Here is a 24,694-nt window from a genome sequence, read left to right on the forward strand (position 1 = left end):
ATTATGCCCTAGAATAGCTGCTCATTTTCCTTCTGTGACCCCTTTCCCTCTCTGCCATCTTCTCCATGGGCGTCTGCCTGTGTTCCCACCTGCAGGGCTCTTCTTTCCTCATCCCATTCCCTAGTACTAGTCACTGCTTAGCTGCAATACTCGGAAAAAACCACCTGCTTTCTCTACCAGTTCCTCAGCCACCCACCTCTTGGGTGTTTCTTTTCAGGGCTGCTCCAGTTTTCTGGGAGCATCCCTGCCGGTGCAGTGCAGAACTGGGCTGGATTTTTGTCTGCCTTCTCTGCTGGTGGCAGGCTCTGCCACTCCTGGTGAAAGGAGTTCATCTGCAAAAATTCTTTGTGCAATGTGCAATTATAGTCATGTTGCGATGAATTCAATAGGTACCGAAATGTCAGCTGGATTCAAGAGCCGTGACCCTTATATGGGTAACAAGAACGTCCAAAATTACTGCAGCACTTGTGCACGAGTTAAAAGCAATTCTACACCTTCCTGCTCTGAGGCACAAGTGAAGCCCCAGCCCCTTCGGATCAAGAGAAAATGTTTCTGGAGAGGCTTTGCCCTGTCTCCTGCAGGTTTCCCTGCATCTGCCACTGAAGCATTTAGCGCTGGCTTTGGGATGTGGGAAGATGGATGATCTGTTTGGTGGGAGCAGAAGTGAGAAGGAGGCTTCTGGTGACCGAGTGTGATCTCTTACCGGTACTGTCTCATAATCCCTTGCGAAAGCTTCTCAAGTACCAACCAAAAACTGGTTAATTTTATTGTCCCCACTAGTCCCCTTGGCAAGTTGCCCCAGAACCTGACTGCTGTAGTGGTTAGAAAGTTTTTCTAATTTCCAGCTTAAATGGATTCACAGCTAGTTTATATTCTCTTGTGCCTGTGCCAGCATGGCTTTAGCTGAAGCTGTTCTTCCTCCCTGGTGTTTATTTCCCTTGAGTGTGTAGACTTCACTTTGCTTAACTAATCAAACCAGCCCCCTCATAGGTTGTGAGCTCTCTAGCTTGTAGGCTATCCTGGAAGCTTGCTCTTACTTGCACTTCAAATTAAGCTTTCTTGGCTAGAAATGAGCCCAGTTCTCTTCCCACAGGTGAATTCCGATCAGCATCTTGCATAGTAACAGTACCGCATACCTATAGCTCCTAGAAAAGCCTCCCGACAGCGTGTGTCTTCTCGATGCCTCAGTAGGTGCTTACGGTTATTGTACGATTCACTGGTGATCCTGAGTCTGTCTTCTTTTCTGCTGCTTATAATCAAAGAGGGTCCAGTTTACAGCTAAGAAAGTCTTGATTTTAGGTCCTTTGTGCTTCTAACTTTAGTCCCTTTGCTGTTACCGACACCTTCAAGGCCACCTACATCCTCCTGCGTGATACTCTTATCCAACGTGTCTGGGTTTTATTTATTTACTCATGTATTTATTTTTTGCAACCTTTGATGTCCTTTTCTCTTATTAGTGAGGGATGGATATTGTGAGGCTAGTATCTCTACTTCCAGCTTATCTCTGATTGTTATGGCATCAACAGTTGGAGATAGGTAGTGTCTATCCTATTCCCCTTCCTTTGATTCTCCCCCCCCAAGTTTGTATTAAGTGCTCTCATGATTTATAAACCCAGCCAGCCAAAACAGCCAGATGTGAGGAGATAGGGGAAGTAATAATAACCTAAGTGGAGTTTCCCCATGGGGACACTTTTTGAAGTGTTGTCTTTAAAAAAAAGAAAATTCCCAGGAGGAAAAAAATAGTTACATTTAAGACAGGGCTGAAAAAATCCTTTTTTTAGAGTGTTTTGGAAAGTAGAAAGATGTTGCAAAATCAAACAAGTGATTTTTAACCTCGGCCCTGTATTGAGGTCTATTTTAATTCCTGTTGTCCTCCTACACTGGAGTGGGTGCCACAGGAGTGGCATTTGCCTGTGGAATTTTACACTCCTGCCCCATAGAAGTGCACGTTTGTTTCCCAAACAAACCCTTGTCCCCACGGACCGCTCCGTTTCCTGCAGCTCGCTCTGTGGTCCCATGTGCTTTGACGTCCCTGTCAAGTCACCAGGTCTCTTCCCCTTCCTGCCCTCCTCTGCAGTCCAGCACTGTGCCAGCCTGCTTTCCTTCCCGATTCATAGATTTTTAATCCTGAAGGGACAGGTATAATCACATCTTCTGGCTTCTCAAGAGGCCAAGGGCTACCTCACCCCGTTCCCGTGCCCACTTTCCAACTTCTACTTGAGACACCCCATCTAGCTTTGGAGTAGCGAGAGCTGGAAACCCCAGGTATGCTCTAATGATCACGCTCTCCTGTGAAGCTCTGCATCTCATTTCCAGTTCATCATCAGGTAGCTGCAGGTCTTCTGCTAGGTTGAAGAGCCCTCTACTGTCAAAAGCCTCAGTCCCATAGAGGTAACGCCAGCCCGTGCTGGAGCGGGATGAGCTCGGACACGAGAGTCTTGAGCTCGTGATATCTTGTAGTGCCAGTCAGCAGCTCCAGGCTTCGTCATCCTTGTTGCTCCCTTCGTGAGTCCTCCTAATCTTTGGTGTCCTTTTTAGTGTCGTATACTCAGATTTCACACAATGGGTTCACTATTCTGATATAGGGGACAAACTTTACCTCCCTTTTTGGTGAATGCAGGCTAATGCATCCCAGTGTAACCCATCTCCACAGATGAAGAATTACGCAAGTGCCATTCATGTACTTGCTTGTCTCCCGATCCCCTAATTCTTTCTGGAGCCCGCCCAGAGTGTCCAGAAAACAGTCCTCCATCTTGAAAGAGCACAGACCACATTTATGTTCCCGGATGAATGTCTTTCTGCCTTCAGTGCAGCCAGAAATACTTATTGTTTATAAATAACTACCACACCAATAGTTACGGACCGCTCTGCGCATCTCATCTTTTTCCATCATTTATCACTTTCATTGTTCCTTGGGTCCTCTGAAAGCTTCATCAGCACTGGTTTAATATCTTCTTTCAGATCATTAATCAAGTTACTAATGAGCATTTGTTTCAGAACAGCATCCTACTCGAAATAATTTCGTATTCTGGGGTCTCTTTTTCCCCTCATTACTTGAAATCTATTAGTGAACTAAAATGTGTAAAACCGGCCCTTTTGTTGTTTTAATAATCTCAAATCAGAGCATGGTCTTGTGTGGCTAAGTAAGATACCTTGTGCTGGTGTAACCTTTAACTTTAGGTTGCTGTCGTGCCTTTGTTAACCCAACTCATGATTTAATCAGAAAATACTACATTAAATGTTCCTGTTGGACAGGAACAATTTCAAGAAAGTGAGATTGAGAACATTATAAAAACCAATACATCCTTTTTTATTTTTAAATTTAATGCATTTTCCATCTCTTAGCTTGACTTTATGTCAGTTTACCTGGTTTACAGCTGCAGACAGCATCTCATTTACTGTTTACAAATATGGGCACAAGGTTAACTTTCCCAGCCTCATCGTATTTCCCCAGTGTTCGCTCTCCAAAGCTTTAAAAAGTACAGTGAAAGGTGCACAGAGCTTCCGACAAAACTAATTAAGGACAAAGTTCCCACTAGCTCTAATGGCTCTTGCTTTCATGAAAAATTTTCAAATATGGAAAACTGAATATACAGCAAACCAACCCTGTTACGTTTCTATTCTATTTGTGTGTAGCTAATGCACTCTCATCCGAGGTTCTATTATCTGTCTTTCCACCAGTGTTTCCAGCCTCTCTCCACCTCATTCTGCCCACCTCCCTTTCCTCACCCCCCCTTTTAAGCGCGGCAGCTCCCTCCGTCTCACTCCAGATGCTCTACTTACGCCTTAGCAAGATGCCGAAGTACCACTGAACTGCATTGCTTTGGTGCTTCAACTAGTCCCATCTGAAGGTGACAGCTGTGGGAGGAGTGAGAACGGATTTTGTCTCCATCGGATGGATAAGGATGACTTGGAACCACGCCCTGTGCATCTTAAACGAACGCCGTTTGACTTTCATGTTGGGAACATCCAACCTTCTCTTTCTCCATCCTGCTGGAAGAGCTGTCACAGACATCTCAGAAACGTAAGAGACTCATCCCAGGCCTTCCCCTTGCCCTGATACAGCAGGTGGTCTACTTTTAACAGGAAACCATTTCACTTGGAACTGTAATGGGAAAAAAATTAACCAGATGTAGGTGTGGTCTAAATGCCGAAGTCAGGGTGCTGTAACAGAGGTGGGCTTTCTGATTGCGCCGGTGTTCTTGTTAGAGCAGTGCTGCACACACAGACTCGGGCACCTGCTTACAACTTGGAGCTTCTCACAGCTTGTCTAAAGACAGAGGAAGAGGAGTAAATCACTGGTTGTGCGCACATACCTTTTTGTGGCCGCCGTGCAATTCTCTGCATGCTCTGCCATTAGATTAATAACCTCTGTCAGTGATCAGTAAATGAATTTTCGTCAAACCAGGGTATTGGTGAAAGGGAGAGCCCCCCCCCCGCCCAGCACAACTCGCAATTGCTCAGCAAAAGGCACTGGTGGCAGTGCATCTTACTCCTGCTGGGGTACAGATCTGCCCTCCCTCTCCTTGCCTTCACATTCTCTCCTCCTCTTTAAAGTCCCTCAAGCCACTGACTGAAAAGCACCATCGTGCCTGGAGCAGCTGAGAAGGCTCCTTCAGCAGAACCCCGAGCAGCAGGTGAAGATCAGCCTCCCAGGACTGGAGGAGCCAAGGGAGGTTCCCTTCTTTGGGGAAAAAAAACTCCTGCTCTCTGAAGTCAGAGGTTAACACACCGTCTCAGGACTAGCAAAGGGGAGACCCTCCCAATACACTTCCCGTACTTGTTTTTTGGTTTGGAATCTCTAAAACTCTCTGGGCTCCTGTCTCTGCTTCCCAGCCTTAACACAAGGTCCTCCTCTAACTGAACCTCTTTTCCGTTTCCCTAGACCACCAGAGCCTTGTCACGCCTGGAGAAGGCCGAGATCTTGGAAACAGCAGCTGGGTAGATTGCACCCCCTGCCCCAGAGTGCAAGAGCACCCAAGGCTCCCAGATCGGTAAGCAGGATGGCACCCAACAGGGTGCAGAGGCTGAATCCAGATAAAAGGATTAGGGATTAGATCAAGATGAGGAATTCCATGCCCAAAAAGGAATGGATCCTCACATATTAAAGGTCCAAGTTAATCCCCACCACCACCATGCCCCCATCTCCCTGTTTTCTTTCTCAGACATTGCCTTAAAGCACAGCCAGGACTTCACAGCTGGTTACCACCACCCTCTCAATGCTGTAAGCACCTTTTTGAGCTCAGTTGGTTCTTTGCTGGATCGAAACGCCACGTCCCACATCTCAGACCAGCTCAAGACTACCACTGAGATGAGGGCTGCCATTGCTCCGGTTCCTTTTTTCAAAGTCTGGCAACCCCAAGAGGACTCGTCTTCCACTAAACCTCTCCCAAGCCCTGCTTTTTTCTGTGTAGCTCCTCCTTCAGCCTTGCTCTCTTCAGGGCCTGCCCTGACTAGGACATCTCCAGAAACTCAGTCCACTCCCAGGGGCAGCTGGCTCATCCCCCTCCAACTTCACTGTCTCAACTGAGGTCCCTCCCTTCACTCTCCCAGATGCTGGGGAGACCTCTCCAACTGAGGAGCCATCACCTGAAGACCAGGACCTCTACTGGGGTTTGCTATGCGACAAAACAGCACTGGGAAGTTTCAAGCTCAAGTTTCAGCTAAATTCTCAAGTTTCACCTAATAGTGAAGAAGTTAAGGTCATTCGCAACAACATTGGCCTCAGTTGCAGAGAAATAATAAGAATATAATGGAAATGTTCCCTGGCTGTGCAGGAACCCCAGAGGCCCAATTCAGGGCTGCACAGATGACCAGGCAGCAAGAGAGACCAACCAATCTCCCTTGAGTGCACAGCAAAACTACAGCAATTAAAGGGTATTTTTGCAAACGGTGGGTTCTTGGGTCTTCTTTCACAATTTCCATGTTAAGCATTATTTCACTTTGTAACTATATGGGAAGGCTATAAGGCTATTTCCTGTAAGAAAACAAAGCCTTAGAATTAAACACCCAAGTTTCTCCTGAGCACTTTCCCAAGGGTATGAAAGAGGTTACGTAATTCCATGGCAGGCACAATTAGGTTAGCTGAAGGTAAAGACTGATCCAACAATCCTTTACAGTTTGTTTCTTTATTCAGTAAACATCTAGTTACAAGTTTCACAAATTAAAAAAGTGGGGGAGCTGATTGAAGAGGGGTCGGGGGGGCCCACAGGCTGATCCAGCTTTTGTTCTGCTCCTCCCTTCTCTAACGCACACATCCTTCTTCTTCTCCATAGCTGCACCAAGGAGCAGGAGCGGAATCGAAGCCTCTGTCCCAGTGAGGGGATCGACATGGGGTTCTAGCAGAATTCCCTCATCTTTCTTTCCCAGGGGACTAAACACAAACTTCAGAACCAGCCCAACCCAGCACAGAAAGAGTGGAAAGGATGGAAGAGGCAAGGTGGCAGCTCCTCACGCCTACCACTACTGGCAGAAAGAACAGAACCAAGGGAGAGCAGAAAGGGAATGGGCAATTAATGCGTTCCTTGCACGTCAGTGAGATTCCCCACGCCCCACTGCAGCACCCAAATGGGGCAAAAAAGAGCAATGCAGAAGATTAGTTGCTTTGTTTCAATTCTTAAGTGGGAGGGAGGTTAATACTAAATTTGAGGAGGGTCCAAGTGGTGCTTTGAAGGGGCTTCAGAGTTTCACCGTCTGTACCTGGGCAGAAGGGAAACAGAGAACATACACAAAAAGAGTAAGCAGTGACTAGAAAGCAGCACAGAAGACAGATAGAGGCATGTTTAAACCTGATGTCTAGACATCAAAAAAAAGGAAAAAAGTCCCTTTTCAAGCACTAGATCGCATCCTAGAGAACCCTATTCAAAACACAGGAGAGCAGACACCGGGACTGACAGCAAATGGTCTCTAAGTTCTATAGAGTGACAGTATAAACACTCTACAGATTGTAATCCCACATCATTTCATACCATCTCAACCAGCAGTTAAGGCTGACACCACATTTCTTTGTTGATGACAAAACTAACTTAAACAGCTTCCACCTTCCCCTTCGGAACAGTATTTTCTCAAAATTCACATCCTCCCCTGCTCTCTAGATTAAGTGGGAAAACCCATTTCCAACCGACACTTCAAAATAATACAAGACTGGGGCAATGAAAAAAAAAAATCATACGGCTAAAAGGCAACCATGCAGTGGAAGATGAGGAAAAAAACCTGTTAAGACTTACAAGAGCGTGTAGGTAGATTTGGGGGTGGCCACGCTGCACCCCCCACAAGGTCTGCTCTGGGTTCACCAGTCATACCGACGGGACTGTCTGGAGGGAGAATCCTCAGGGCCCTGGATCGCAAGACGAGTCCCTTCAGCCCGCCGGCCGCTGCTGCCTTCATGACGTCGGTAATCCAGGCCCCGCTGCGGTCGGAAACGGGACGTCTCTCGCCTCCACTCATCGTCGAATGCGGCTGCATCGCCTGTGTAAGGAAAGAACAAGCTCAGAGGGGGAGGAGGTGGGGAAGCGGCACCGGGGTTTGCTGGGAGGAGGACACGGGCAGTACTCACTCTCATCCATGTTGATGTAGTCCTGCCTCTCCTCCTGGTCCCCCGTGCGATGGTTCCGGGACCGCTGCATGATGTGGGCCCGCTCCCTGATGTGGTGTCCAATCGACATTTGTTCCAAGCCACTGTCCGAGTCCCTTACGGTCCGTCTAGTCTCACGGATCTGAGGGCAGATTCCCGTGTAGGATCAACATTTTAATTCATTCTCCCAGCCCCATAAGGCACTCCGATTCTTGCCTGCAGTATTTCAGTCATGTTGCACTGCCACCACTCCCAGGATGTCAGACGCAACATAATGAAGAGGGAAAAATGGATTTCCCCCTGCCAGCACTTCCCATCCCCTCCCAGTGGCCCTCAGCATGGTTCAGTGAGTCACAACGCGCTCCTCGAACCGCAACTGACTGCAAAGCAGAAGTGCTGTGGGTGGCCAGCACTGAGCCACCAAACGAAGTCTATCCACCCACAGCAAAACCAGCAGCCTCGTGCTAGGAAGACGCACTGCAGTCTCCTCCTTACCCCGCCAGGTGCTGAACGCATCTCCGAGGTCTCTTGATAGACTTTGGGCCCGTCACCCAGGTTGGAATAGGAGATGACAGTTGAGGAGGTAAATGTCTGGCAGTTAGCACCACTTGTCATATGCTCCTGCAAGAAGAAAAGGGGAATGGTATAAAGAAGGAATGGGAAGGAAGGAGAGATGGCAGTTAATTCTCTCTCTATACAACAAAGTAGGAAGAAATTACAATAGGAAGAATATAATCCCCATGGGTCCATCTTTCTGGAGAATACATCTTCCTGTTAAATTAATTCTTGTTTCTTGCTAAACAAGTCTACCCCCACACTTCCTTCCTCACCCATCTCTCCTCCCTGCCCTCAGAGGGTACACCTCAGGAACAAGCTCTCTACCACCGAATCCTGGTCGTGAAGCAAGGCTTACAGCCTCAGCCACCTTGGCAGCCTGAGCACAGCCCATACCAAAGGAGCAAAATAAGGTGGGAGACGATAGAGGGGATGGCAGAAGCACCCTCAGCACTCCCCTCAATACAGACTGGTTTATGGAGGGTTCTTACCATGTTTCCAATCATGTCGTTCATCATCCCAAACATATCTATAAAGCCACCTGCCTGATAAAAAGGAAAAGAGAACACAAGAATAGTCAGTTTGGAAAGATACAGGAGGAACAAACAACAAACTGTCTGCAAGGGACAAAAAAAATGCTGCCTAAGAAGAAACGCCTTGTTCTTTTCCCTTTCGTTCAGTAGTGCAGGAAAAGAACAGAATTTGGGGTTGCCGTTCTCTCTATTCTCTCAGGCTGCATTGCCCACATGTTCTGGCTCTCCAGATCTCTGGATACAGCAAAGGTTGTTCTTTTAGTTTGGCCCCGACTCCCGATGCACTGGGGTTTGTGAGTCCGGGCACTCGGCAAAGCTCAGAGAAAAAAATCTCAGGATGTGCACCAACAGTGATCTTAACCATAAGACAGTAGTCCTTGATGATGTTTTCACCTCATCGCTGTCAAGTCTTAATTTAAACCACAAGGAAGTTTCCATTGATTGTATTCTTTCTAACATAATAACAAGTTTTCTTATTTTCCCTACAAACACCTGACTTTTTAATCTTGTAAACCTAAGGCTGCAGTAATATACTGGGCCAGCAGGTCCCACAGGTTAATTGTGCAATATGTAAACAAAATTACTATGTCAGTTTAAACTTGCTGATTTTTTTGTTTCCTTGAGTAGCCTCTTCTCGTTTCCAGCACAGCAGTACTCACACAGCATTATTATCCTTTGAAGTCTATCTGTTTGTATTCTTAATCCTTCCCTGAGCTACAACAATTCCAGGATGCTTAGTCTCTTTCACTGAGGCAATCCTGCAGAGCAAGGCAGCTAAAGTTGCTGGATCTGGAATAACCTATTTCCACTGCATTATTTTAGTAGATGATGGAGATCAGCACGCTCCAAGCACAGTGTTTCTCACATACACACAGCCATTCTCATTCCAGTCCTGTTCACTTGAAGTATTCTGTTGGCTTCTCCATTCGCCACCACCGGCAAAGGAGGTTGAATAATAACCTCTGCCTACTGATGTCCAAGTCTTTTCCTCACGTCGTCACCGTTCCTCCATTACCTCCAAACAGATCCGCAGCTTCTTTTCAGACATATGAGGTTATTAAGAGACTATCTGCTCTTCCTGGGTATTAACTGTCCCAATTCCTATGAAATATTGTGCTCTAACAGCTTTAGAGCTCTCCTCTGGTCAAGCTGCAAATACAACCTCCCCCCCCCTCTCTCCTCTAAACAGCCCACAGACTAGATTAGAACATTAGAGGGGAAACAAGGGAAAGGCCTGAAGTCATACAGCAACGAGAGAGGTCCAAGAGAAACCAGCTGCCTCCAGTTCCAGTTCAATGCCCTCTTCCGTATTCCGTTTACTATAAATCTAGTGCTCATTCTGGTCTCTTCACACCTTCCCACCCTCACTACCCGTTAGGATAGATGGTCTTGCTCACAGATGGCTACATTTTAGCACTGACTGCACAGAGCGCTGATGAATATCTGTATGGAGCCACTACTTGGAAAGCCTCTAATTTGACCCAGACAAACAGAGAACTTACCATGCCGAGCATCCCAAAGGGTGAAACAGCTCCTGCCTGCCAGGACAACAGAAAAACAGAACAGAGAATAACCTTGCAACAGCCAAACACTAGATCCTTCTCAGAATACCCTCATCTTTCTCAGAAACAGAACTGAGAACACTCAGGCCCAACAAACAGATCAAGAAAGTGCCCCGTAGGCTCATGGCGGTTCAAACGGTATCATCCTTAACAAACCAGACAGAAGGTGATGCTCCTAAGTTTCTCCCAGTTATATTGATTTATGCCCTTGAGAAATAACACGTATTTCTTCCCCTCCGCCCATTCAACCTTGAATGCAGTTGCGTTCAATGTATTAATGCAGGTGGAGTAAAGAAAAGGACAAGACCACCACTGTTTTAGAGATTAATTCTCCACCCACCGTCTGTGTGAAGACGAGGGACATGCCCAACCCAGTAATGGTGCAAGACAAAAGCTATCAAGGCAGTTTAAGAAATCCTGTCCTGTACTCAGCCCCTCTTACCTGCATCCTACGGCCAGCCTGGCGCGCCCCAGGTGTGGTCCCATCAGTGATGCCAAGGAGCGGGCCGAACCCGAAACTTCCAGAAAGCATGCGGTTCATGTGCTGCCGGTGGATGGCAAAAGGGTCCCTTTCAGAAAGGTTGAGAGAACAACGGTGAGGAAGGAATGACAGAAGACAAAGCCCCACATAATCCACCCATTCTGACTTTGATTTTCTCTTATGTAACTGTACATTCCTTTCCAAGCTGAAAATCCAGAATGCCAAGAACTCAGTGTTGCTTATGGTAATCCTTGGGGCTGGAAGGGACCTCTGGATCCCATCTGAGTTCTTGTAATAGAAGGTACTACACCACAGAATCCCTCTCAGGCACTAACTGATGTCTGCTCAGAAGTAGTTTGGTGTTCTGCTCCCACTAATGCTTTAGGGCCAAGCACGGCCAAGGCTGTTCCAGAACCTCACTGCTCTAACAGATGAAAGCCACTTCTCAGATCTGCTGTCCATGTACCCTCATCATTTCATACTCATTTCCTCTTGTGCCATCAAAACCCTTAACATTAACAGCTCTGCAAAACAATCAAACCCTTCTAGAAGAGCAGTTCTTTATTTTGCAGGGAGGTCCTCAAAGACCCTCCCAGCTGCAAAGAGAGGACTACACTTAATGGCATCAGAGAGCATGCGATCCTAGATACCATCCTCTCGCCCCTCCACGTACCCGTGCACAAACATACTCAAATGCAAGACTGAAGCCTCCAGAATGGACTGTATGGCCTGACACTGTGTGACATCCCTTCGCCCCAAGTTATCTTCAGCTGTTGTTTTCCTACAATGGTACGTGTACACCTGTCAAGAGGCTGAGACCACATACAGCTTTTGCAGGTCTGAGAGGGAAAGGGAACAATAACTGGGGTCCCTAACTGGTTTTCCTTCCTTTTCTTCTTTTGCAGCCTCCACTTTGAGGGCTGTACGCATTCACACATGCTGGAGGAGCAAGGAGAGAAAAAAGGAGAATAAGGACAAACGATCACAATACACAGCGGCTACAGTACAAAAAGTCTGGGAAATACCATAGCATTTTTTGGCACATCTTATAGTCTGCACTTATCCCTCCTGAGCGTGAATAACCTCAACAGCACAGAATAATCCTGAGATCACAAAAGTACCTACTACAAACCAATACTTTTCTGTCTCTACTGGAAATGCTTCCCGTAATAAAAGCTAGACTCGTACCCGCCACATCAATGAGAACACAAGTCATTCTGTGACTAACTGGGACATCAAGGTCTCCTCTCCTGTTAATCTGTTTACAGCTAATAAAGTTCTTGCTTATTACCAATTTTATATGGAAAAACTTGACTTTATTCTTCTATGTAAATTAATTCCACCAAATTTCTAGTAGTGCCATGCTTAACATAATCAAATTCTTACTATATTACAGTCTATTCCTTATCTGCTTTGGCAAGGACTGCCAACATAGCTTCACTGCCAAAATTTATCAATAGCATCCAATTTCTGGACTGTGGACAGAAACAAAAACATTCAGTAAAAGGAATCCCAGGAAGAGTTCTTGGGGCCTTTGCTAGATTTCAAGACTCCAAAACTACTTGTTGCCTTCTCTTTACTCATTTCCTTGCAACTTGACAACTGCTTTAGCAGTCTTCTCCAGCTCCATTAATGATTTCCTGTGCAGCATGGCAACAAACACTGGACGGAACAGTAGATATTATCCATCTGAACTGAAATCCTACTTTGCATAAGAAAAAAAAAAAAAAATCCTTACGCAACGAAAAAGATCAGGTATTCCAGCTCTCTCTTCCTCAGACAGTTGCAATGCTTTCTGGCCTACTTTATTTAATTATGCTTTCCTCCAAGACCATGCTCTAGTATTGCAGAAATCAGACCGACGCGAACCAGGTTATTCCCTGCGCTGCCCCTGAAGGGAATGTTTGTTATTTTTCTCCAGACAGCTGCGTTGCGCTATTTCCCGCAGCCCAGAAGGCCCTTTGCCCGCCTATTCGGACGGGAGGGTAGCCCCCCCTCCCCCGCGGGATGATCTGTGTGCCCCCATCCACCCCCCCGGGAGGATGCCCAGCTCGACTCACATGGCAAACATGGGGTCCTCCGGCTCGCCATCCCTCATCAGCCGGAACATGCTTCCCTCGGTCGGGGGCGGCCTCTGCGGAGGGGAGAGGGGGGGAGTGAGCACAGCCCAGGCCGAGGGCGGCGAGGGGGCGAACAGCGGAACCTGCCGCCATCCCCCCTCCCTCCGCATCGCCCCCAACCCGGGCAGGTGATGGCAGCGCTCCCCCCCCGCCGCGCCACAGGCCGCGACTCCCCCCCCCCCCCCCCGTCGCGGCCCTCCCGGTCCCGGTCCCAGGCCCCTTCCCCTGCCTGCCTGCCGGTGGGTGCCAAGCGGCAGGCGCAGCCCCTTCCCCTTCCTTCGGCGGCAGGAGGAGGCCTGCGGACCGATCACGCCTCCGCTCCCATCGCGGCCTGGGACCGCGCTCGTCCCCGCCGCCCCGCCCGCGCCAGCCGGCTCGCTCCGCGCATGCGCCACCGGTCCGGGCGAGGAGGTGCTTACCGAGGGAGAGGGGGGAGGAAGCGGGGGAGCCCCGCCCCTCGCCGACGTCACCGCGCGCGCCCCGAGAGCCGGGAAGGGCGGCTCGGCAGAGCGCCCCCTGGCGACACCCCCGCGGCGGGGTCCGCCAGACCGGACCGCCGCCGCAACCGGCCCCGCTCGGTGCGGGAGCGGCGGGGCGCAGCGAACGCCACCCGGCCCGGCGTAACCGAGAGAGCACGGAACGGCGTACGGGCAGTTATTAAACGGGGAGGGTGCTCTGTTAAACCGGGTTGCGGGTCCTCGCTGCCCCGGGGGAAAGCCGCCGGGAATCGTACCCGGTGCACCTACACCACCCATCCGTGGGGTGACCGGCTCCGTCGCCGTCCCCGGGGAGTGCCGGTTGCCTTCGGGTACCGCCGGCTGGAAGAGAGCGGACTGAGTCATTCCAGCCCGAGACCAGGGGCACGCTTCCTCAGGGATGTTTTTGTCGACTGTCGCATCCTGCCCGCTGCGTGCGGGAGCCAGGCGAAACCTGGGGCCAGAGCACTGGAAAGACCAGGTTGCAAGATGTGGTTGAGAAATCGGAACTCCTGAGTTGTGGCAGGAGCCATGTCCTTGGATTTCGGAGTCTGACGGAGGAAAACGACCCGGTGGCATGCTTTATGTGGTGGGATGAGTAGGGGACTTGGCAACAGTTCTTGCTACAGCGGGTCTCAAAACCGCTCGGTGTCCAGAAAGAACAGAAGACCTCTCGGTGGAGGCGCGTGCCTGGGCGTACGCAGAAGGCTCTTCAGATGTCCCCCCTTGTATCCAGTATGTGCGTTCTTCGGAGGCCGAAACTCATGTCCACAACGACAGGGAAGCTGTGGATAGCACCATGGTGCAGGATCGCAGGGTGGAGACGGATCCCACGGGCAGGGCACGGGCGAAGCAGCGACGAACCGCTCGGGCAGTGCTCCTTAGGGAGGCTGTTCGTGGGTGAGCTGCTGAAACACGCTCCTGTCACCAGCTCAGAGCTGGTCTGTGAGCACGGGAGTTCATACAGAGCCTCTGCTGACACCGCCTCAGCCTCTCTGCCGCTTCTTCTGCAACCCTGAATCATCCTTCAGAGACCTCCGGTCCGGAAAGCCTTTCCTGATCGGTGTGTTTTCCTTTTGCTCTGAGGCTCTCTTGATGTTTGAGTGTGTGGAGTTGACCTCGAGTGGCAGGATTCCAAGGCAGGTAAAGAGCTTCTTGGGCAAGAACGTAAGCGTCTCTTTTTTTTTTCCCCAAATCTGTGATAAAATGACTTGCTGTCCCCCAGATGCCAGTGATCCTCCCACTCCTGAAACATCCTAGAGATGGTAAGACTCCCTCAGTTTTTTCCAAATACTCAAGTCAGGCATTGCTGCCTTCCAAACACAGAGATAGGGAAGGAACAGAACAGAGTCTGGAACAAGTACTGCTTTGCAGATCCTGTTTCTGTCCCTAATGCTGCTCCTCTGCAAGTGGCCTGCGACCCAAAGGGCTGACTTTATGAGACTGGAGGCTGAGGCTGTGAGTCTCACTGGGTATTTCTGTAGCCTTACAGGCAGTCCTTACACCTGATGAACCTACGTTACCAAAGACTACATTACCAGTGGTATTGCCAGCTCAGCAAATCACGAGGGAACCTAGCTTGCAAAGAATCGTGCTGGTGGCACATGCTGGGCGAAACCCTGGAAGGAGGAATTGGAAACGCAACCTTTTTCTGGAACACGGACAAGCCCACAGTTCCAAGGAATGCAGAAGCTGCCTTACAGCACTGTTTGCAGGAGAGGTTTCTCGCCACGCTATGTCTAACGTGCACCAAGGGGATTGCCATTTGCTACGTTAGAATAACGAAGCACATGGGGGCATGAATGAGAAGCAAGACTCCCATCTTGCTCCTCTCCCACTCTCTATTTAGGCTGCTTCTGTTTTCGTCACGAATAAAAGCTGTTAACTACGTCTCTCTTCCTTTTTTTTTTTTTTTAAGCTGCCCAGGTGGTGCTGGAGGCGGTGGGGGATGCGGGGGGAAGGGGAGGATGAAGGAGCTCAGCAGGCAGCCAGGAGGAGGTGAGCGAAGGGCAAAATGGAAGAGGGGTGGATGGCACCCGCTGCCATCAACTCCACCTTCTCCCACCTACCTCCGGCTGCTGCCAGGCAGCCTCCCCCCCGCAGCGGCACCATCGGCCAAAGGGGCAGCCACGGTGGAAGCGTTTTAAAAGCAAACTGAGTATCACGTGGTGAAGGTAAATAAACAGTACGCTGAAAAATCATGCCTTGTTACCTGCTGCTTCCAGGGACTGATCATTTTGGCCAACGAGAGAGAAACAGCTTCTTAACGCGTCCAAATGTTCCAGGGCCTCTGTGGACGCCTGTAAGACAAAGAAATCCTCGTTATCAGAAGTCGGAGCTACCCACAGCCATTTCCTCATTGGTTCCCTTCATCTGTGCCTCTTACGTAATCCTCACCCAACAACTAACTCTGACCTCAGATGAAGGGCACCCTGAGTGAAGGACAGCTCTGATTTGATCCTCAAATGTGACAATTCGTATTTGGGATGCTAGAGCCAGCTTGTGGTGGCTGCAGCTTGTGTCGCGCGGCAGCGATTACTTTCAGAATATTTTGCTCGTGTTAAGATTGTGTCTGTCACGCTGTGACTGAGAACCACGACCTCCATCTGTGCTGTGTTAGCAAAGAGAGGTTCACAAAAATCAGATTGAAAACCTCCCTCCCCTTTCTGGTCTTCTGACAGGCTGTGTCACCCCTCGTCACTCCCTTCTACTCCTCTTGCTTCCTCTCGTCACGTTACCTACCCTGCTTCCCAGCCCTCCGCAGTGCTTATTTAAATGTGTTGCCTCTCAGGAAGCCATTTCCCTATGCAAAGTTGGCCGGTGGTTGAATTCTTGGGTACTTCCTCTTGACTTCAGGATACAGCATCATGAAAGAAGAAGAAAACTGATTATCTGCCTGGATTTTTAATGGACACAGGGCAGAAAGATGAACAGTGTGGATTAAATACATAAATGCATTCAAACACATGCCCTCCGCACATTGAGATTTTGCTAGTTTCACTGTAAGTGAAAGGACAGATACTATCTGTGTCTGAATTTATGTAAATCTAAGAAAAGTTAATGCAAATACACAACCTTCCGCTCTTTTGTTGTTCAGCAAACAGTTTGGAAGAGTTTCGGAACTACTTATGCGTTAGTTCACAAAATAAAATTCTTGAAATAACCAGTATTGTGTTTTGCTTTTGCTCAGAAAATGGCTCATAGTTAGTTCAGCCTTCAAAATAAACAAAAAGTCCCGTCCCCCCACAACAGAGTACAGTGACAAGACTAGCAAGGTATTAAAACAAAATGCATAAATATTTGCTTCTAGGTGCATGCATCCTTCATGTGCTAGAAACAGAAAAAAACATGCCATGCGTGAAAGCCCAGACACATATGCAAGCACACGGTCATGAATGAAGACATGCACATGCAAGCTTAACACATGCCTCAGTAGAGAAGTACCATACTTCCTATACTTACAAAAGTGAATGCATGTAACAGAGAGAAAATATCACCACCGTACACAAATAGGTAAGTACTGCATCTAAACACATGCACACACCTGCATAAACACAAAGCACAAACAGGGTACAGCACAAAAACTGTAACTTTTTGTACTGAGAAAATTACATTCATGTTGTTCTTGGGGCTGCAGACAGGCAGGCATAGTGTCTGTCTATGTTCCCAGACAATGATATATCATGTAACTTCTGCACCTCCCTCATTTTTGTCTTTCGGAGGCCATTAAGACTCCGAAAAGGATGGAATATATTCTGCTGAGTTAGCAAAGCAACTTGAGGCAAAGATTACAGAACATACTGAAAAGGGACTCGCATCCGCAGACCGCACAATGAGTATACTCACATTTGCAATGAAGGGGAAAACACAGATGGGAGAGGGAAGCAGAGAAAAGTTGCAAATTGATCCGGCAGACGAAATGCAGAGTGGCACAAATCAGATGGAGGAGCAGAAGACACGGGGAAGAGTTAGGTGAGACAGTTAAGGGATGCCCTTGGGGGTTGAGCGAAGCAGCTGCACACTAGAAGGCAAGAGAATCTCACCATCAAGATCTGAAGGGCAAGAAGAGTTGGGATGCAGAAACAGGCATGTCACAAGGCACGAGGAAGAGTTTCACATCAGATTTAAGGGGAAAAATATAGTTGATACAGGCATGCAGGGCAAAATGGGACAGGTGGAAAAAGGCCGGGGGGGTAATGAGATTAATTTTGTAGCTGGGATAAAGGATGTCGCAAAGAGAAGCCAGGGCGAGGGCCACGGAAAGAATGCTGCCAAGAACACAGGTAGGAGGCAAAAGTTGAGAAGCAACAGATGAGGTTAACAATTGCAAAGAGGATATGGTGGGGAGCGTGGAAGGGAAAACGTGAGGCTGCACACTGCAAGTGCTGGGGCGGAAGGGAGAGGTCACAGGCGGCACACCAGTTTGCAGAGCTGACCAAACGGCCCCATCCTACAGGTTGCTGGAAACACGCTTCCCTTACACAAACAGGTGTTTGTCTATTTGCATCTGTGGGTGCGCTGCCTGTGTCAAGAAGGCGCGTTGGGCACAGCGACATCGCTGAATACAATCCTTGCTTTCTCCCCTCTAGGATGTTGTGTCAAAGCCTGTTTGGGCATTAACGTGAAAATGTCTCTGCCAGGGGATGCGTGTTGGTGTAGTTTTGCATTTTCAGTAGTTGAGCCTCTGAAGGAAAAAGGATAAAAAACCTGGATTGGTGAAGAGAACAGCAGAGCCACGAGCCTCCTGACAAGCAGGAGCAGAGAGGAACAACATCTGGCCACTTTATAGATTTTTTTGGCTCATATTTTTGGGTGTAGCTCCAGAAATTAAGATTTTCCTCTTGCAGAAGAGAGGGATAAAAAAGGGGTACTTGAACACTGACAGCAGCTAGACCTGAGAAATTGGCCAGAGGGGCTTTGTGAAACGGTAGGGAAAAAAAAAATAATTAATGCATGCATTTTCATGATTTGTTATTTCGGTACTAGCCTAGATCTGTGTGTCTGGGTTACATGACAATTTCTTTGGGGCAGGCACTATGCACTGTGTGTAGCTAGGAAGAACGTAGATTTAGATCATGAGAGAAACAGCCGTAGCTGCAGGGGAGATGGGATGACAAGGTGGAGACTTCCTACCTCCCTGTCACACAGATTACAATTTATCCAATCTCTTTCATACTTTCCTTCAGGAGATAGGTACTTATCACCCTCCCTGTTCCGCAAGTACCAATTGCTTTTTCTATTAAATGCTCAAACTGAAACACATTCCATTAAACTCAGAGCACCAGTTTTAAATCCTGACCTTGCACAGTGGCTTACTGAGTTTGTATCAGAAGGACAAGAAGGGCTTGTGTGCCTAAACACATTTTCCAACCAGATGGCTTAATTACCTTGCCTTGTACCTGTGAGAATGGCTGTGTACACGTGTACATCCATATGTACTCATGTGCATGCTTAGTTTTGTATGTAGGCTTGCAAATGCATGCAGATTTTTTGTGCGTGCCTGTGACTAAGAGTGGGACAACATAAATCTTCTGGGAAAGGTAAAGGGAATTTACTCATCCCGGTCTGCTCAAGCTGATAAACAATGGTCTGAAGCGCAGCTATAGGAACATCTGTTTAGTTAGCAACAAATCCCCGCGGCTGCAAGACACAACCTGCCGTTCCGCAGAAAGGACTTGAGCTTAAAAGGAGACTCAAGAGCTGGGCGGCGATCCTTCTCAGCGGGCTCCCCCCCTGCCCGGAGGCAACCACCAACGCCTCCGCAGCCAGCGGGGGCCGGGAAGGGCCCGGGCTCCCAGGCGGGCGGCAGGCGTCAGTATTGCACGCCCTAAGCTGCCTGGCCGAGCCACTGCTCACCGCCGGAGCCAGGAGGCCAAACCGGCAGCGGGCAGTTTGAGCTGCCCTCACCAAAGAGAATCAGCAGGCCATCACGGCAGCGCCGGGGAGGGGTGAGCTCACCGGTGCCCCGGCCCTAACACCTGCCGTGCTACCGCGGAGTAGCACACAGGGCTGAGAACACCGAGGCACGGCCCCGCTCACGCCACCGAGGCCTCCCCGCTTTAAGCACCAGAGGCAGGCGACGCCTGCACCCCACGCTGCCTGGCTGCTTCAAAACAGTCTGCTTCAGGCCCCTCTCCTCACAAACCACCCCGGACACCAGTCAGGACCCCCCCAAAAAGGGAGCACCCACAGAAAGGGAAGCCGAACCCAGCAGAGCCCCACAGGCCGCGGCGCTGCCCACCACCGCCTCACGCCCTCGCCTACCCCACCGCCCCACGTGGCAGCAGCCCCTCCCTCCTCACTGCAGCAACCGTCCCTGCAATCCCCCCCTCCACACACTCCCCGCCAGCGGGCTTACCCCCGGCAGCCAATAGGAAACCTGTTGCCAGGCGGACAGCTCATTTGAATAGCCCAATCGGGCGCCCACCCATTAGTCTCTCCTTATATGGGGAACGGGGATGCGCTCTCTTAACCCTCCCCACCGCCTCGCCGACGCGCGCAGGAGCCGGGCCCCGCCCTCTTCCCTCCGCCGCGCGCCTAGAGCGCGGGAAAAGTCAGCCTTCGCCCCGCCCCCAACGCGGCGGGTTCCCGGGGGGAGGGGGAGGGAGGGCCGCGGGGCGGGAGCGGGAGCAGCAGCCCCGCCGCCGGGAGCGCTTCCAGCGGGCGGGCGGGCAGCTGGAGTGGAAAATTCCAGGCAGGAGGCCGCGTGAGCCCGGCCGTCGTCAGCCCTGCCCTCCCACACGGTCCCGTAAGCACCGCTCCTCGCCCATCCCCGGGTTCCTCCGGGAAGGGGCGGCTTCCCCCTCCACCCCCCCACTCCTCCGCCCGGCCGTGCTGCAGGGGCGGCGGGGCAGAGGGGCTCGGTTCTCCCTCCCCCTCATCCCCAGGCAGTGCCTGGTACCGCTGCCTAGCGGTTCGGCGGGAAGAAGGGAGCGGGGACTTCGTCCTTCGCGCCCCCGCCTGGCCTCGACGGGCCGGGCGGCGCCGGAGGGGGAAGCGGCACCTTCGCGGGGGGTTGCGGTGAGCCCCCGGGCGGCCGCCGGCTCTTGTGAAGCGCCGAGCGCGCATTGTTCTGGCGGCCGTGCTCCCCGCGGAGCGGCGCGGCGCGGCCCGTCCCTCTCCCCTCCCTCCTCCTCCTCCTCCTCCGCCTCCCGTCCCTCTCCCCTCCCTCCCCAGGTCCCTCCTTCCCTCGTCACCGGGCGGTGTATAAATCCCCTTCCCCGGCGTATCCCCCCACCGCGGGAGACCCTGGTACTTTGGCCCCCGGGGCGGGAACCCGCCGCCTCCGCATCGCCGGGACTTTGCGCTCCCTCCGCTTAACACTCAACCCTTCCACCCCGGCTCCTCACTCTTCTTTCCCGCGGGGCTCCCTCGCACCGGCCTCTTCCCTTCGCTACCCGGGATGTCGGAAAAACGCGTCGAGGAGGTACCGGCGGAGCTGAGCGCTAAGGTGAGGCACCCTCCGCCGCCGCCTATCCCCTCCTTTCGCCGCAGCCGCCCCGTTCCTGACAGGGACCGGGGGGGGGGGGTGTGAGGGGCACCGATCGCCTCACGGCTGCGGCCGCGCGCGGACGGCGTCTGAGGTACCCGGCCGGCGGGGGGAGCGCGCGCGCGCGCGCCGCCCGGCCAATGGGGGGGGAGGCGGGGAGCGGGGCGGGGGGCGCTCGCGCCCCCCGCCCCGCCCCCCGCCTCCCCCCCCATTGGCCGGGCGGCCCGCGCGCCGGGCTCGGCTCGACTCGGCTCGGTTCGGGTCGACTCGGCTCGGCTCGCGGGGGGGGGGCGAAAGGGCGGGAATCGCGCCGGCGGGTCTCCCGTCAGGGCGGGAGGACGGCAGAACCGTTTAAGGGGAAACGGTTTAACGGCGGCGGCGGCGGCGGGGGGGGGGGGGGCCCGGGGTGGGCGGAAAGTTGTGTGGACACAAAGCGCGGGTCCCGCGGAGGGGGGTGTGGAAGGGCCGGAAACGCCTCGATCTTACGGACAGGGTTCTTTTAAAAAAAAAAAAAAGAAAAGCACCATTAAAACTCTTCCGTACTTCTGGTTTCCACATGCGCGTGGTCTAAAAGTAGCTCTGACGCGTTTTCGTTGCTTTTTTCCTTTGTCAGGGCGGGCAGATTTAACGCCTAATACGTTTTCTCTCCTCACCGTTAACTCTGCCTTTCCTCTAAACCCTCTTTGTTTAAGCATCCCCGTCTTTTTTATTTTCTTGCCGCTGACCACCGGAATGTTTTTTTCTCATCTCGTGTGTAGGAAATGAAAGAAAAGAAGGAAAAACTTGAGGAGAAAACAGTCCACAAAGAAAAGAAGAAGGAGGTAGTAGAGGTGAGGCCCTTCTGAGGGATTTAGAGGCGTCAGGGAGCGTTTTATAAGAGGTGGTTAGCCTTGGCTCGCTTTGGGTAATGAATACGAAGGGAATACGGGAGATTAAGAAAGAGGGCAGGCCAAGGGAGCTCATAAAGGAGAGGGGCAAATGAAGAGCGAACTATAGGATAATTGCGGAGAATGAGCCTTGAAGGACTTGGCGTAGTCAGCATGGCCCAGCAAGAAGAAAAAAGCTCAAAGAAGGGAATGGAGACAAGATCAAGTAGGAGTTAGGAGAAGGTGGCACAGGAGACGTGGTCCTGCGCCCACTGAAGTATCCTGAGGTCCGTCGGGGTATAAGTTGAAGAAGGTGGGGGGGAGGAGCAGTGACAAACTGCACAGACAGATGAAGGTCAGAAGGGATCTGGAAGCAGATGTACTACGAGCATAGGCTAAGTCATTAGCCTGTAACCAGAGAGATGTTCTGATTGTTGGGATGGGATGGCAGCAGCTTGTCGGGATGTAAGCTTGTGGAAGTCAAGGGGGTTCATATTGGTGGGGAGGGACTGGAAGGATTGGGTTTGTAAAGAAGGCCGGTTGGGAGGAGGGTTTCAGCTGGGATGGTGGGAAGAACGGTGTCTGAGTAACAGTGCACTTGATGCACATCCGAGACTGGAGCCTGAAGTGGCTGGAGCTGTGGAGATTGGTCTTGCACTTGCAGCAAAGAGCATATGGAAATGTCATCCTGATGCCTATTTCTGCTCTGCCCAATTTCTTTCTTTCAGGATGAGGAAAATGGAGCTGAAGAGGATGAGGAAGAGAATCCTGATGATGTAGATGAAGAAGAAGGTGGTGATGAGGATGAAGGTAGGAATAATTGGTATAGGCAGGGTGGGGGGAATCAGGCTGTGGGGAACAGAAGATCATGGAGGGAGATTCCTTCTCTGAGCCCTCTGACTGTGAGATTACATTCCCTTAAATGCTACTTCAATTAATCTGCGATTTCCTCTCTTGCTTGTGCTTAGAAGGAGACGAGAATGGGCAAGAGCAGGATGGTCATGCAGAAAAACGATCTGCAGAGGAGGAAGAGGTGAGTGATAGTGTGACAGTACTGGCAGCGAGAAGGAACTAGGTTACCTGCTGATCAAATCCATGTGGATGCCGCTGCTGAGCATCTCAAATTGGCCTCGGGTCTCATTGCTTCAGCAGCAGATGGGTAAACAAATCTGATGTGGCAAGGGGATAATGAACCCCTGTAGACTCCCTGTAGGATCCCAGTCCTTCCACTAGCAGTCACGGTGCTGGGTGTTTGAGATTCAAGGTGCTTGAGGTTGTGCTGGGCGATGACCCCTCAAACACCCGTGACTTCTGGGCTTCAGGCCAGCAGATGGACTTGCAAGGGCGGATCTCGGGGTGTGTCTGAAGCGATGTGAGCCTGGGCTTCTTAGACCTCCCAAAAGTAACAGCGTGGGTCTCCCTCCAAATGGAGCTGTCCCCATCTTAACCGTGAGCGTCAACAGAACAGTTGTGTCAGGCACTCAAGGGTGCTTCAAAGAGGAGTGGATTTAGGGCGGGCCAAACAGATTTCCGTATGGAGGAAGGAGCAGCAGTAAGAATTTTGTGGAAAAATGACGTGCCTCGGTGTGGTGACTGATGGTAACTCCTTTTTCTTTCCTCTCTCTGTCCTACGTAGGATGAAGTGGATCCAAAGAGGCAGAAGACAGAAAACGGGTCTTCAGCTTGAGTCCTCCCCTCCCATCTCCTCTGTTCCGTCCATCTCTCCTCCTCCATTCCAGCCTGTGCTTGCACTGTCCGTTAGCCTCTGGCTTCACACAATCTCAGATGAGGAAAGATTAGAAATGCTCTCAAACAGGGAAGACAGCAGTTTCCTCCTCACCCGAAGACATAGCCCATCTGTGACATTCCCCAGCTGAAATTGTTCCAGTCCCCCACATCCCTTCAGCTGTGCCCCACTTACAAATGATCCTCCTCCCTCAAGAATCTCATCGTTTCCTGGGGCCCAGTACGTAAACTTGCCAGGCCCGTGTGCCAGGCTTCTCACGTGGCAAGCACCTCTCCTTCCCTTTTCACTCGCCCTCCTTTTTTTGTCACTAGTACGACTGAGATTCTTGACAGCTTCTGCTCCCCAGACCTGCTGTCAGATTGTCCTCCCTGAGTCCAGGAGGCTGCGGGCACAGATCTCACGGTGCGTTTTCCAGTCCTAGGCCTCCTCATCTGCTTTCCCACTGAACCCCGAGAGACGAAGGAAAAGAATATTACAAGCAAATAATGGTTCTATTAAGCCACATACAGAGACAGAATTTGTTTTAAGCTTTTTTTTTTTTTTGGTCAAGTTTACATGACAGCAAGCTGGCCCTCATGAATTTTTCAGAAGGGTTGTTTTTATATACAAACTTCATCTGAACTGCGTATTTTTTTAATTTGGAGGCTTTTTTTAAAACAAACCAAGAGAGAAACAATTGGGGACCAAACTTTGATTTCCATTTTTTCCCCTTCAGATTTTCTGGTGACCATTTTTGTAAATTAAAGGCAATATAGCCACGGCATTTTCTATGGCACAGACATCACGAGGATGATAGATATAAATATATATATTGTTTTCAACTAGCACTGTAAATAAAAGCGTTTAAAAATATTTCAAACAGCTTGTGTGGATGGTTGTGTCTGTACATCTTAGGTTATGTTCCGATCGGGTCGGTAGAAGTTAGTTTGCGGAAAGACGGGGTGGCTTGACCGGCAGCGGGTAGAGACGGGAACCCGAAGTTAGTCAAAAGACCTGTCTGTCCCGTGCTGGAGACCGGGGTGCCTGGGTCCTGTTCCCTCTGCCAGGCGAGGGCACGGCACAAACGCAACGTAAAGCTCCGGGGCTGTCGTGAAGCCCTCGAAACCGAAATGGGGCCTCGGCACCAGATGACGGGGGTTTGGAAAGGGAACCCGAGCCGCGGCGGTTAGACGCGGCCAAGTGCTGCTCTAACCGTACGCTGCCCTACGGCCTCCCTGCCCTGGCTGGCTCCAGGCATGGCCCGCGCAGTACCCGTCGCAGCAACGGGGAAGCGTTTTAAGAGGCAAGAGCTT

At 50.8% G+C, this 24,694-nt stretch overlaps 2 protein-coding genes and 1 long non-coding RNA gene across 5 annotated transcripts; 2 read left to right on the top strand and 1 right to left on the bottom strand.

Annotated features, from left to right (window-relative positions):
- Positions 1-3,422: 3,422 nt before the first annotated feature.
- MLF2 (myeloid leukemia factor 2) lies at positions 3,423-15,564 on the bottom strand. 3 transcript variants are annotated; one of them, XM_052793832.1, is made up of 9 exons: positions 15,513-15,564; positions 12,765-12,838; positions 10,666-10,792; positions 10,164-10,199; positions 8,620-8,673; positions 8,069-8,194; positions 7,556-7,715; positions 7,227-7,467; positions 6,113-6,699 (listed from the first exon to the last, which is right to left on the bottom strand). In XM_052793832.1, exons 1-8 carry the CDS (start codon positions 15,534-15,536, stop codon positions 7,289-7,291), a joined length of 780 nt encoding a protein of 259 aa, XP_052649792.1. In that variant the 5' UTR covers positions 15,537-15,564; the 3' UTR covers positions 6,113-6,699; positions 7,227-7,288. The 3 variants fall into 3 exon arrangements, with proteins under 3 accessions (XP_052649791.1, XP_052649792.1, XP_052649793.1); XM_052793833.1 differs by lacking the exon at positions 15,513-15,564 and adding an exon at positions 13,054-13,183; XM_052793831.1 differs by lacking the exons at positions 6,113-6,699; positions 15,513-15,564 and adding an exon at positions 3,423-3,858 and having other exon boundaries at positions 12,765-12,881.
- Positions 4,211-5,638, top strand: LOC128144704 (uncharacterized). The gene is made up of 3 exons (XR_008236160.1): positions 4,211-4,384; positions 4,558-4,637; positions 4,886-5,638. It is a non-coding gene; the product is annotated as an uncharacterized LOC128144704 (long non-coding RNA).
- A 4,896-nt stretch (positions 15,565-20,460) lies between the features above and the next one.
- Positions 20,461-24,261, top strand: PTMS (parathymosin). Its single transcript, XM_052793838.1, has 5 exons — positions 20,461-20,750; positions 21,548-21,619; positions 22,384-22,465; positions 22,624-22,688; positions 23,292-24,261. The coding sequence occupies exons 1-5, from the start codon at positions 20,703-20,705 to the stop codon at positions 23,340-23,342; spliced, it is 318 nt and encodes a 105-aa protein (XP_052649798.1). The 5' UTR covers positions 20,461-20,702; the 3' UTR covers positions 23,343-24,261.
- Positions 24,262-24,694: the final 433 nt, after the last annotated feature.

Source organism: Harpia harpyja, chromosome 8 (genome assembly GCF_026419915.1).
Source record: "Harpia harpyja isolate bHarHar1 chromosome 8, bHarHar1 primary haplotype, whole genome shotgun sequence".
Taxonomy (NCBI): domain Eukaryota; kingdom Metazoa; phylum Chordata; class Aves; order Accipitriformes; family Accipitridae; genus Harpia; species Harpia harpyja.

Coding starts and splice junctions, on each gene's coding strand:
- MLF2 (XM_052793832.1), bottom strand. CDS start 15,536: ATGATCAGTCCCTGGAAGCAGCAG. Junction 10,793..12,764: donor GAGGACCCCATGTTTGCCAT/GTGAGTCGAGCT, acceptor CCTTTCTGAAAG/GGACCCTTTTGCCATCCACC. Junction 10,200..10,665: donor AGGCTGGCCGTAGGATGCAG/GTAAGAGGGGCT, acceptor TTGTCCTGGCAG/GCAGGAGCTGTTTCACCCTT.
- PTMS (XM_052793838.1), top strand. CDS start 20,703: ATGTCGGAAAAACGCGTCGAGGAGGTACCGGCGGAGCTGAGCGCTAAG. Junction 21,620..22,383: donor AGAAGAAGGAGGTAGTAGAG/GTGAGGCCCTTC, acceptor TCTTTCTTTCAG/GATGAGGAAAATGGAGCTGA. Junction 22,689..23,291: donor GATCTGCAGAGGAGGAAGAG/GTGAGTGATAGT, acceptor TGTCCTACGTAG/GATGAAGTGGATCCAAAGAG.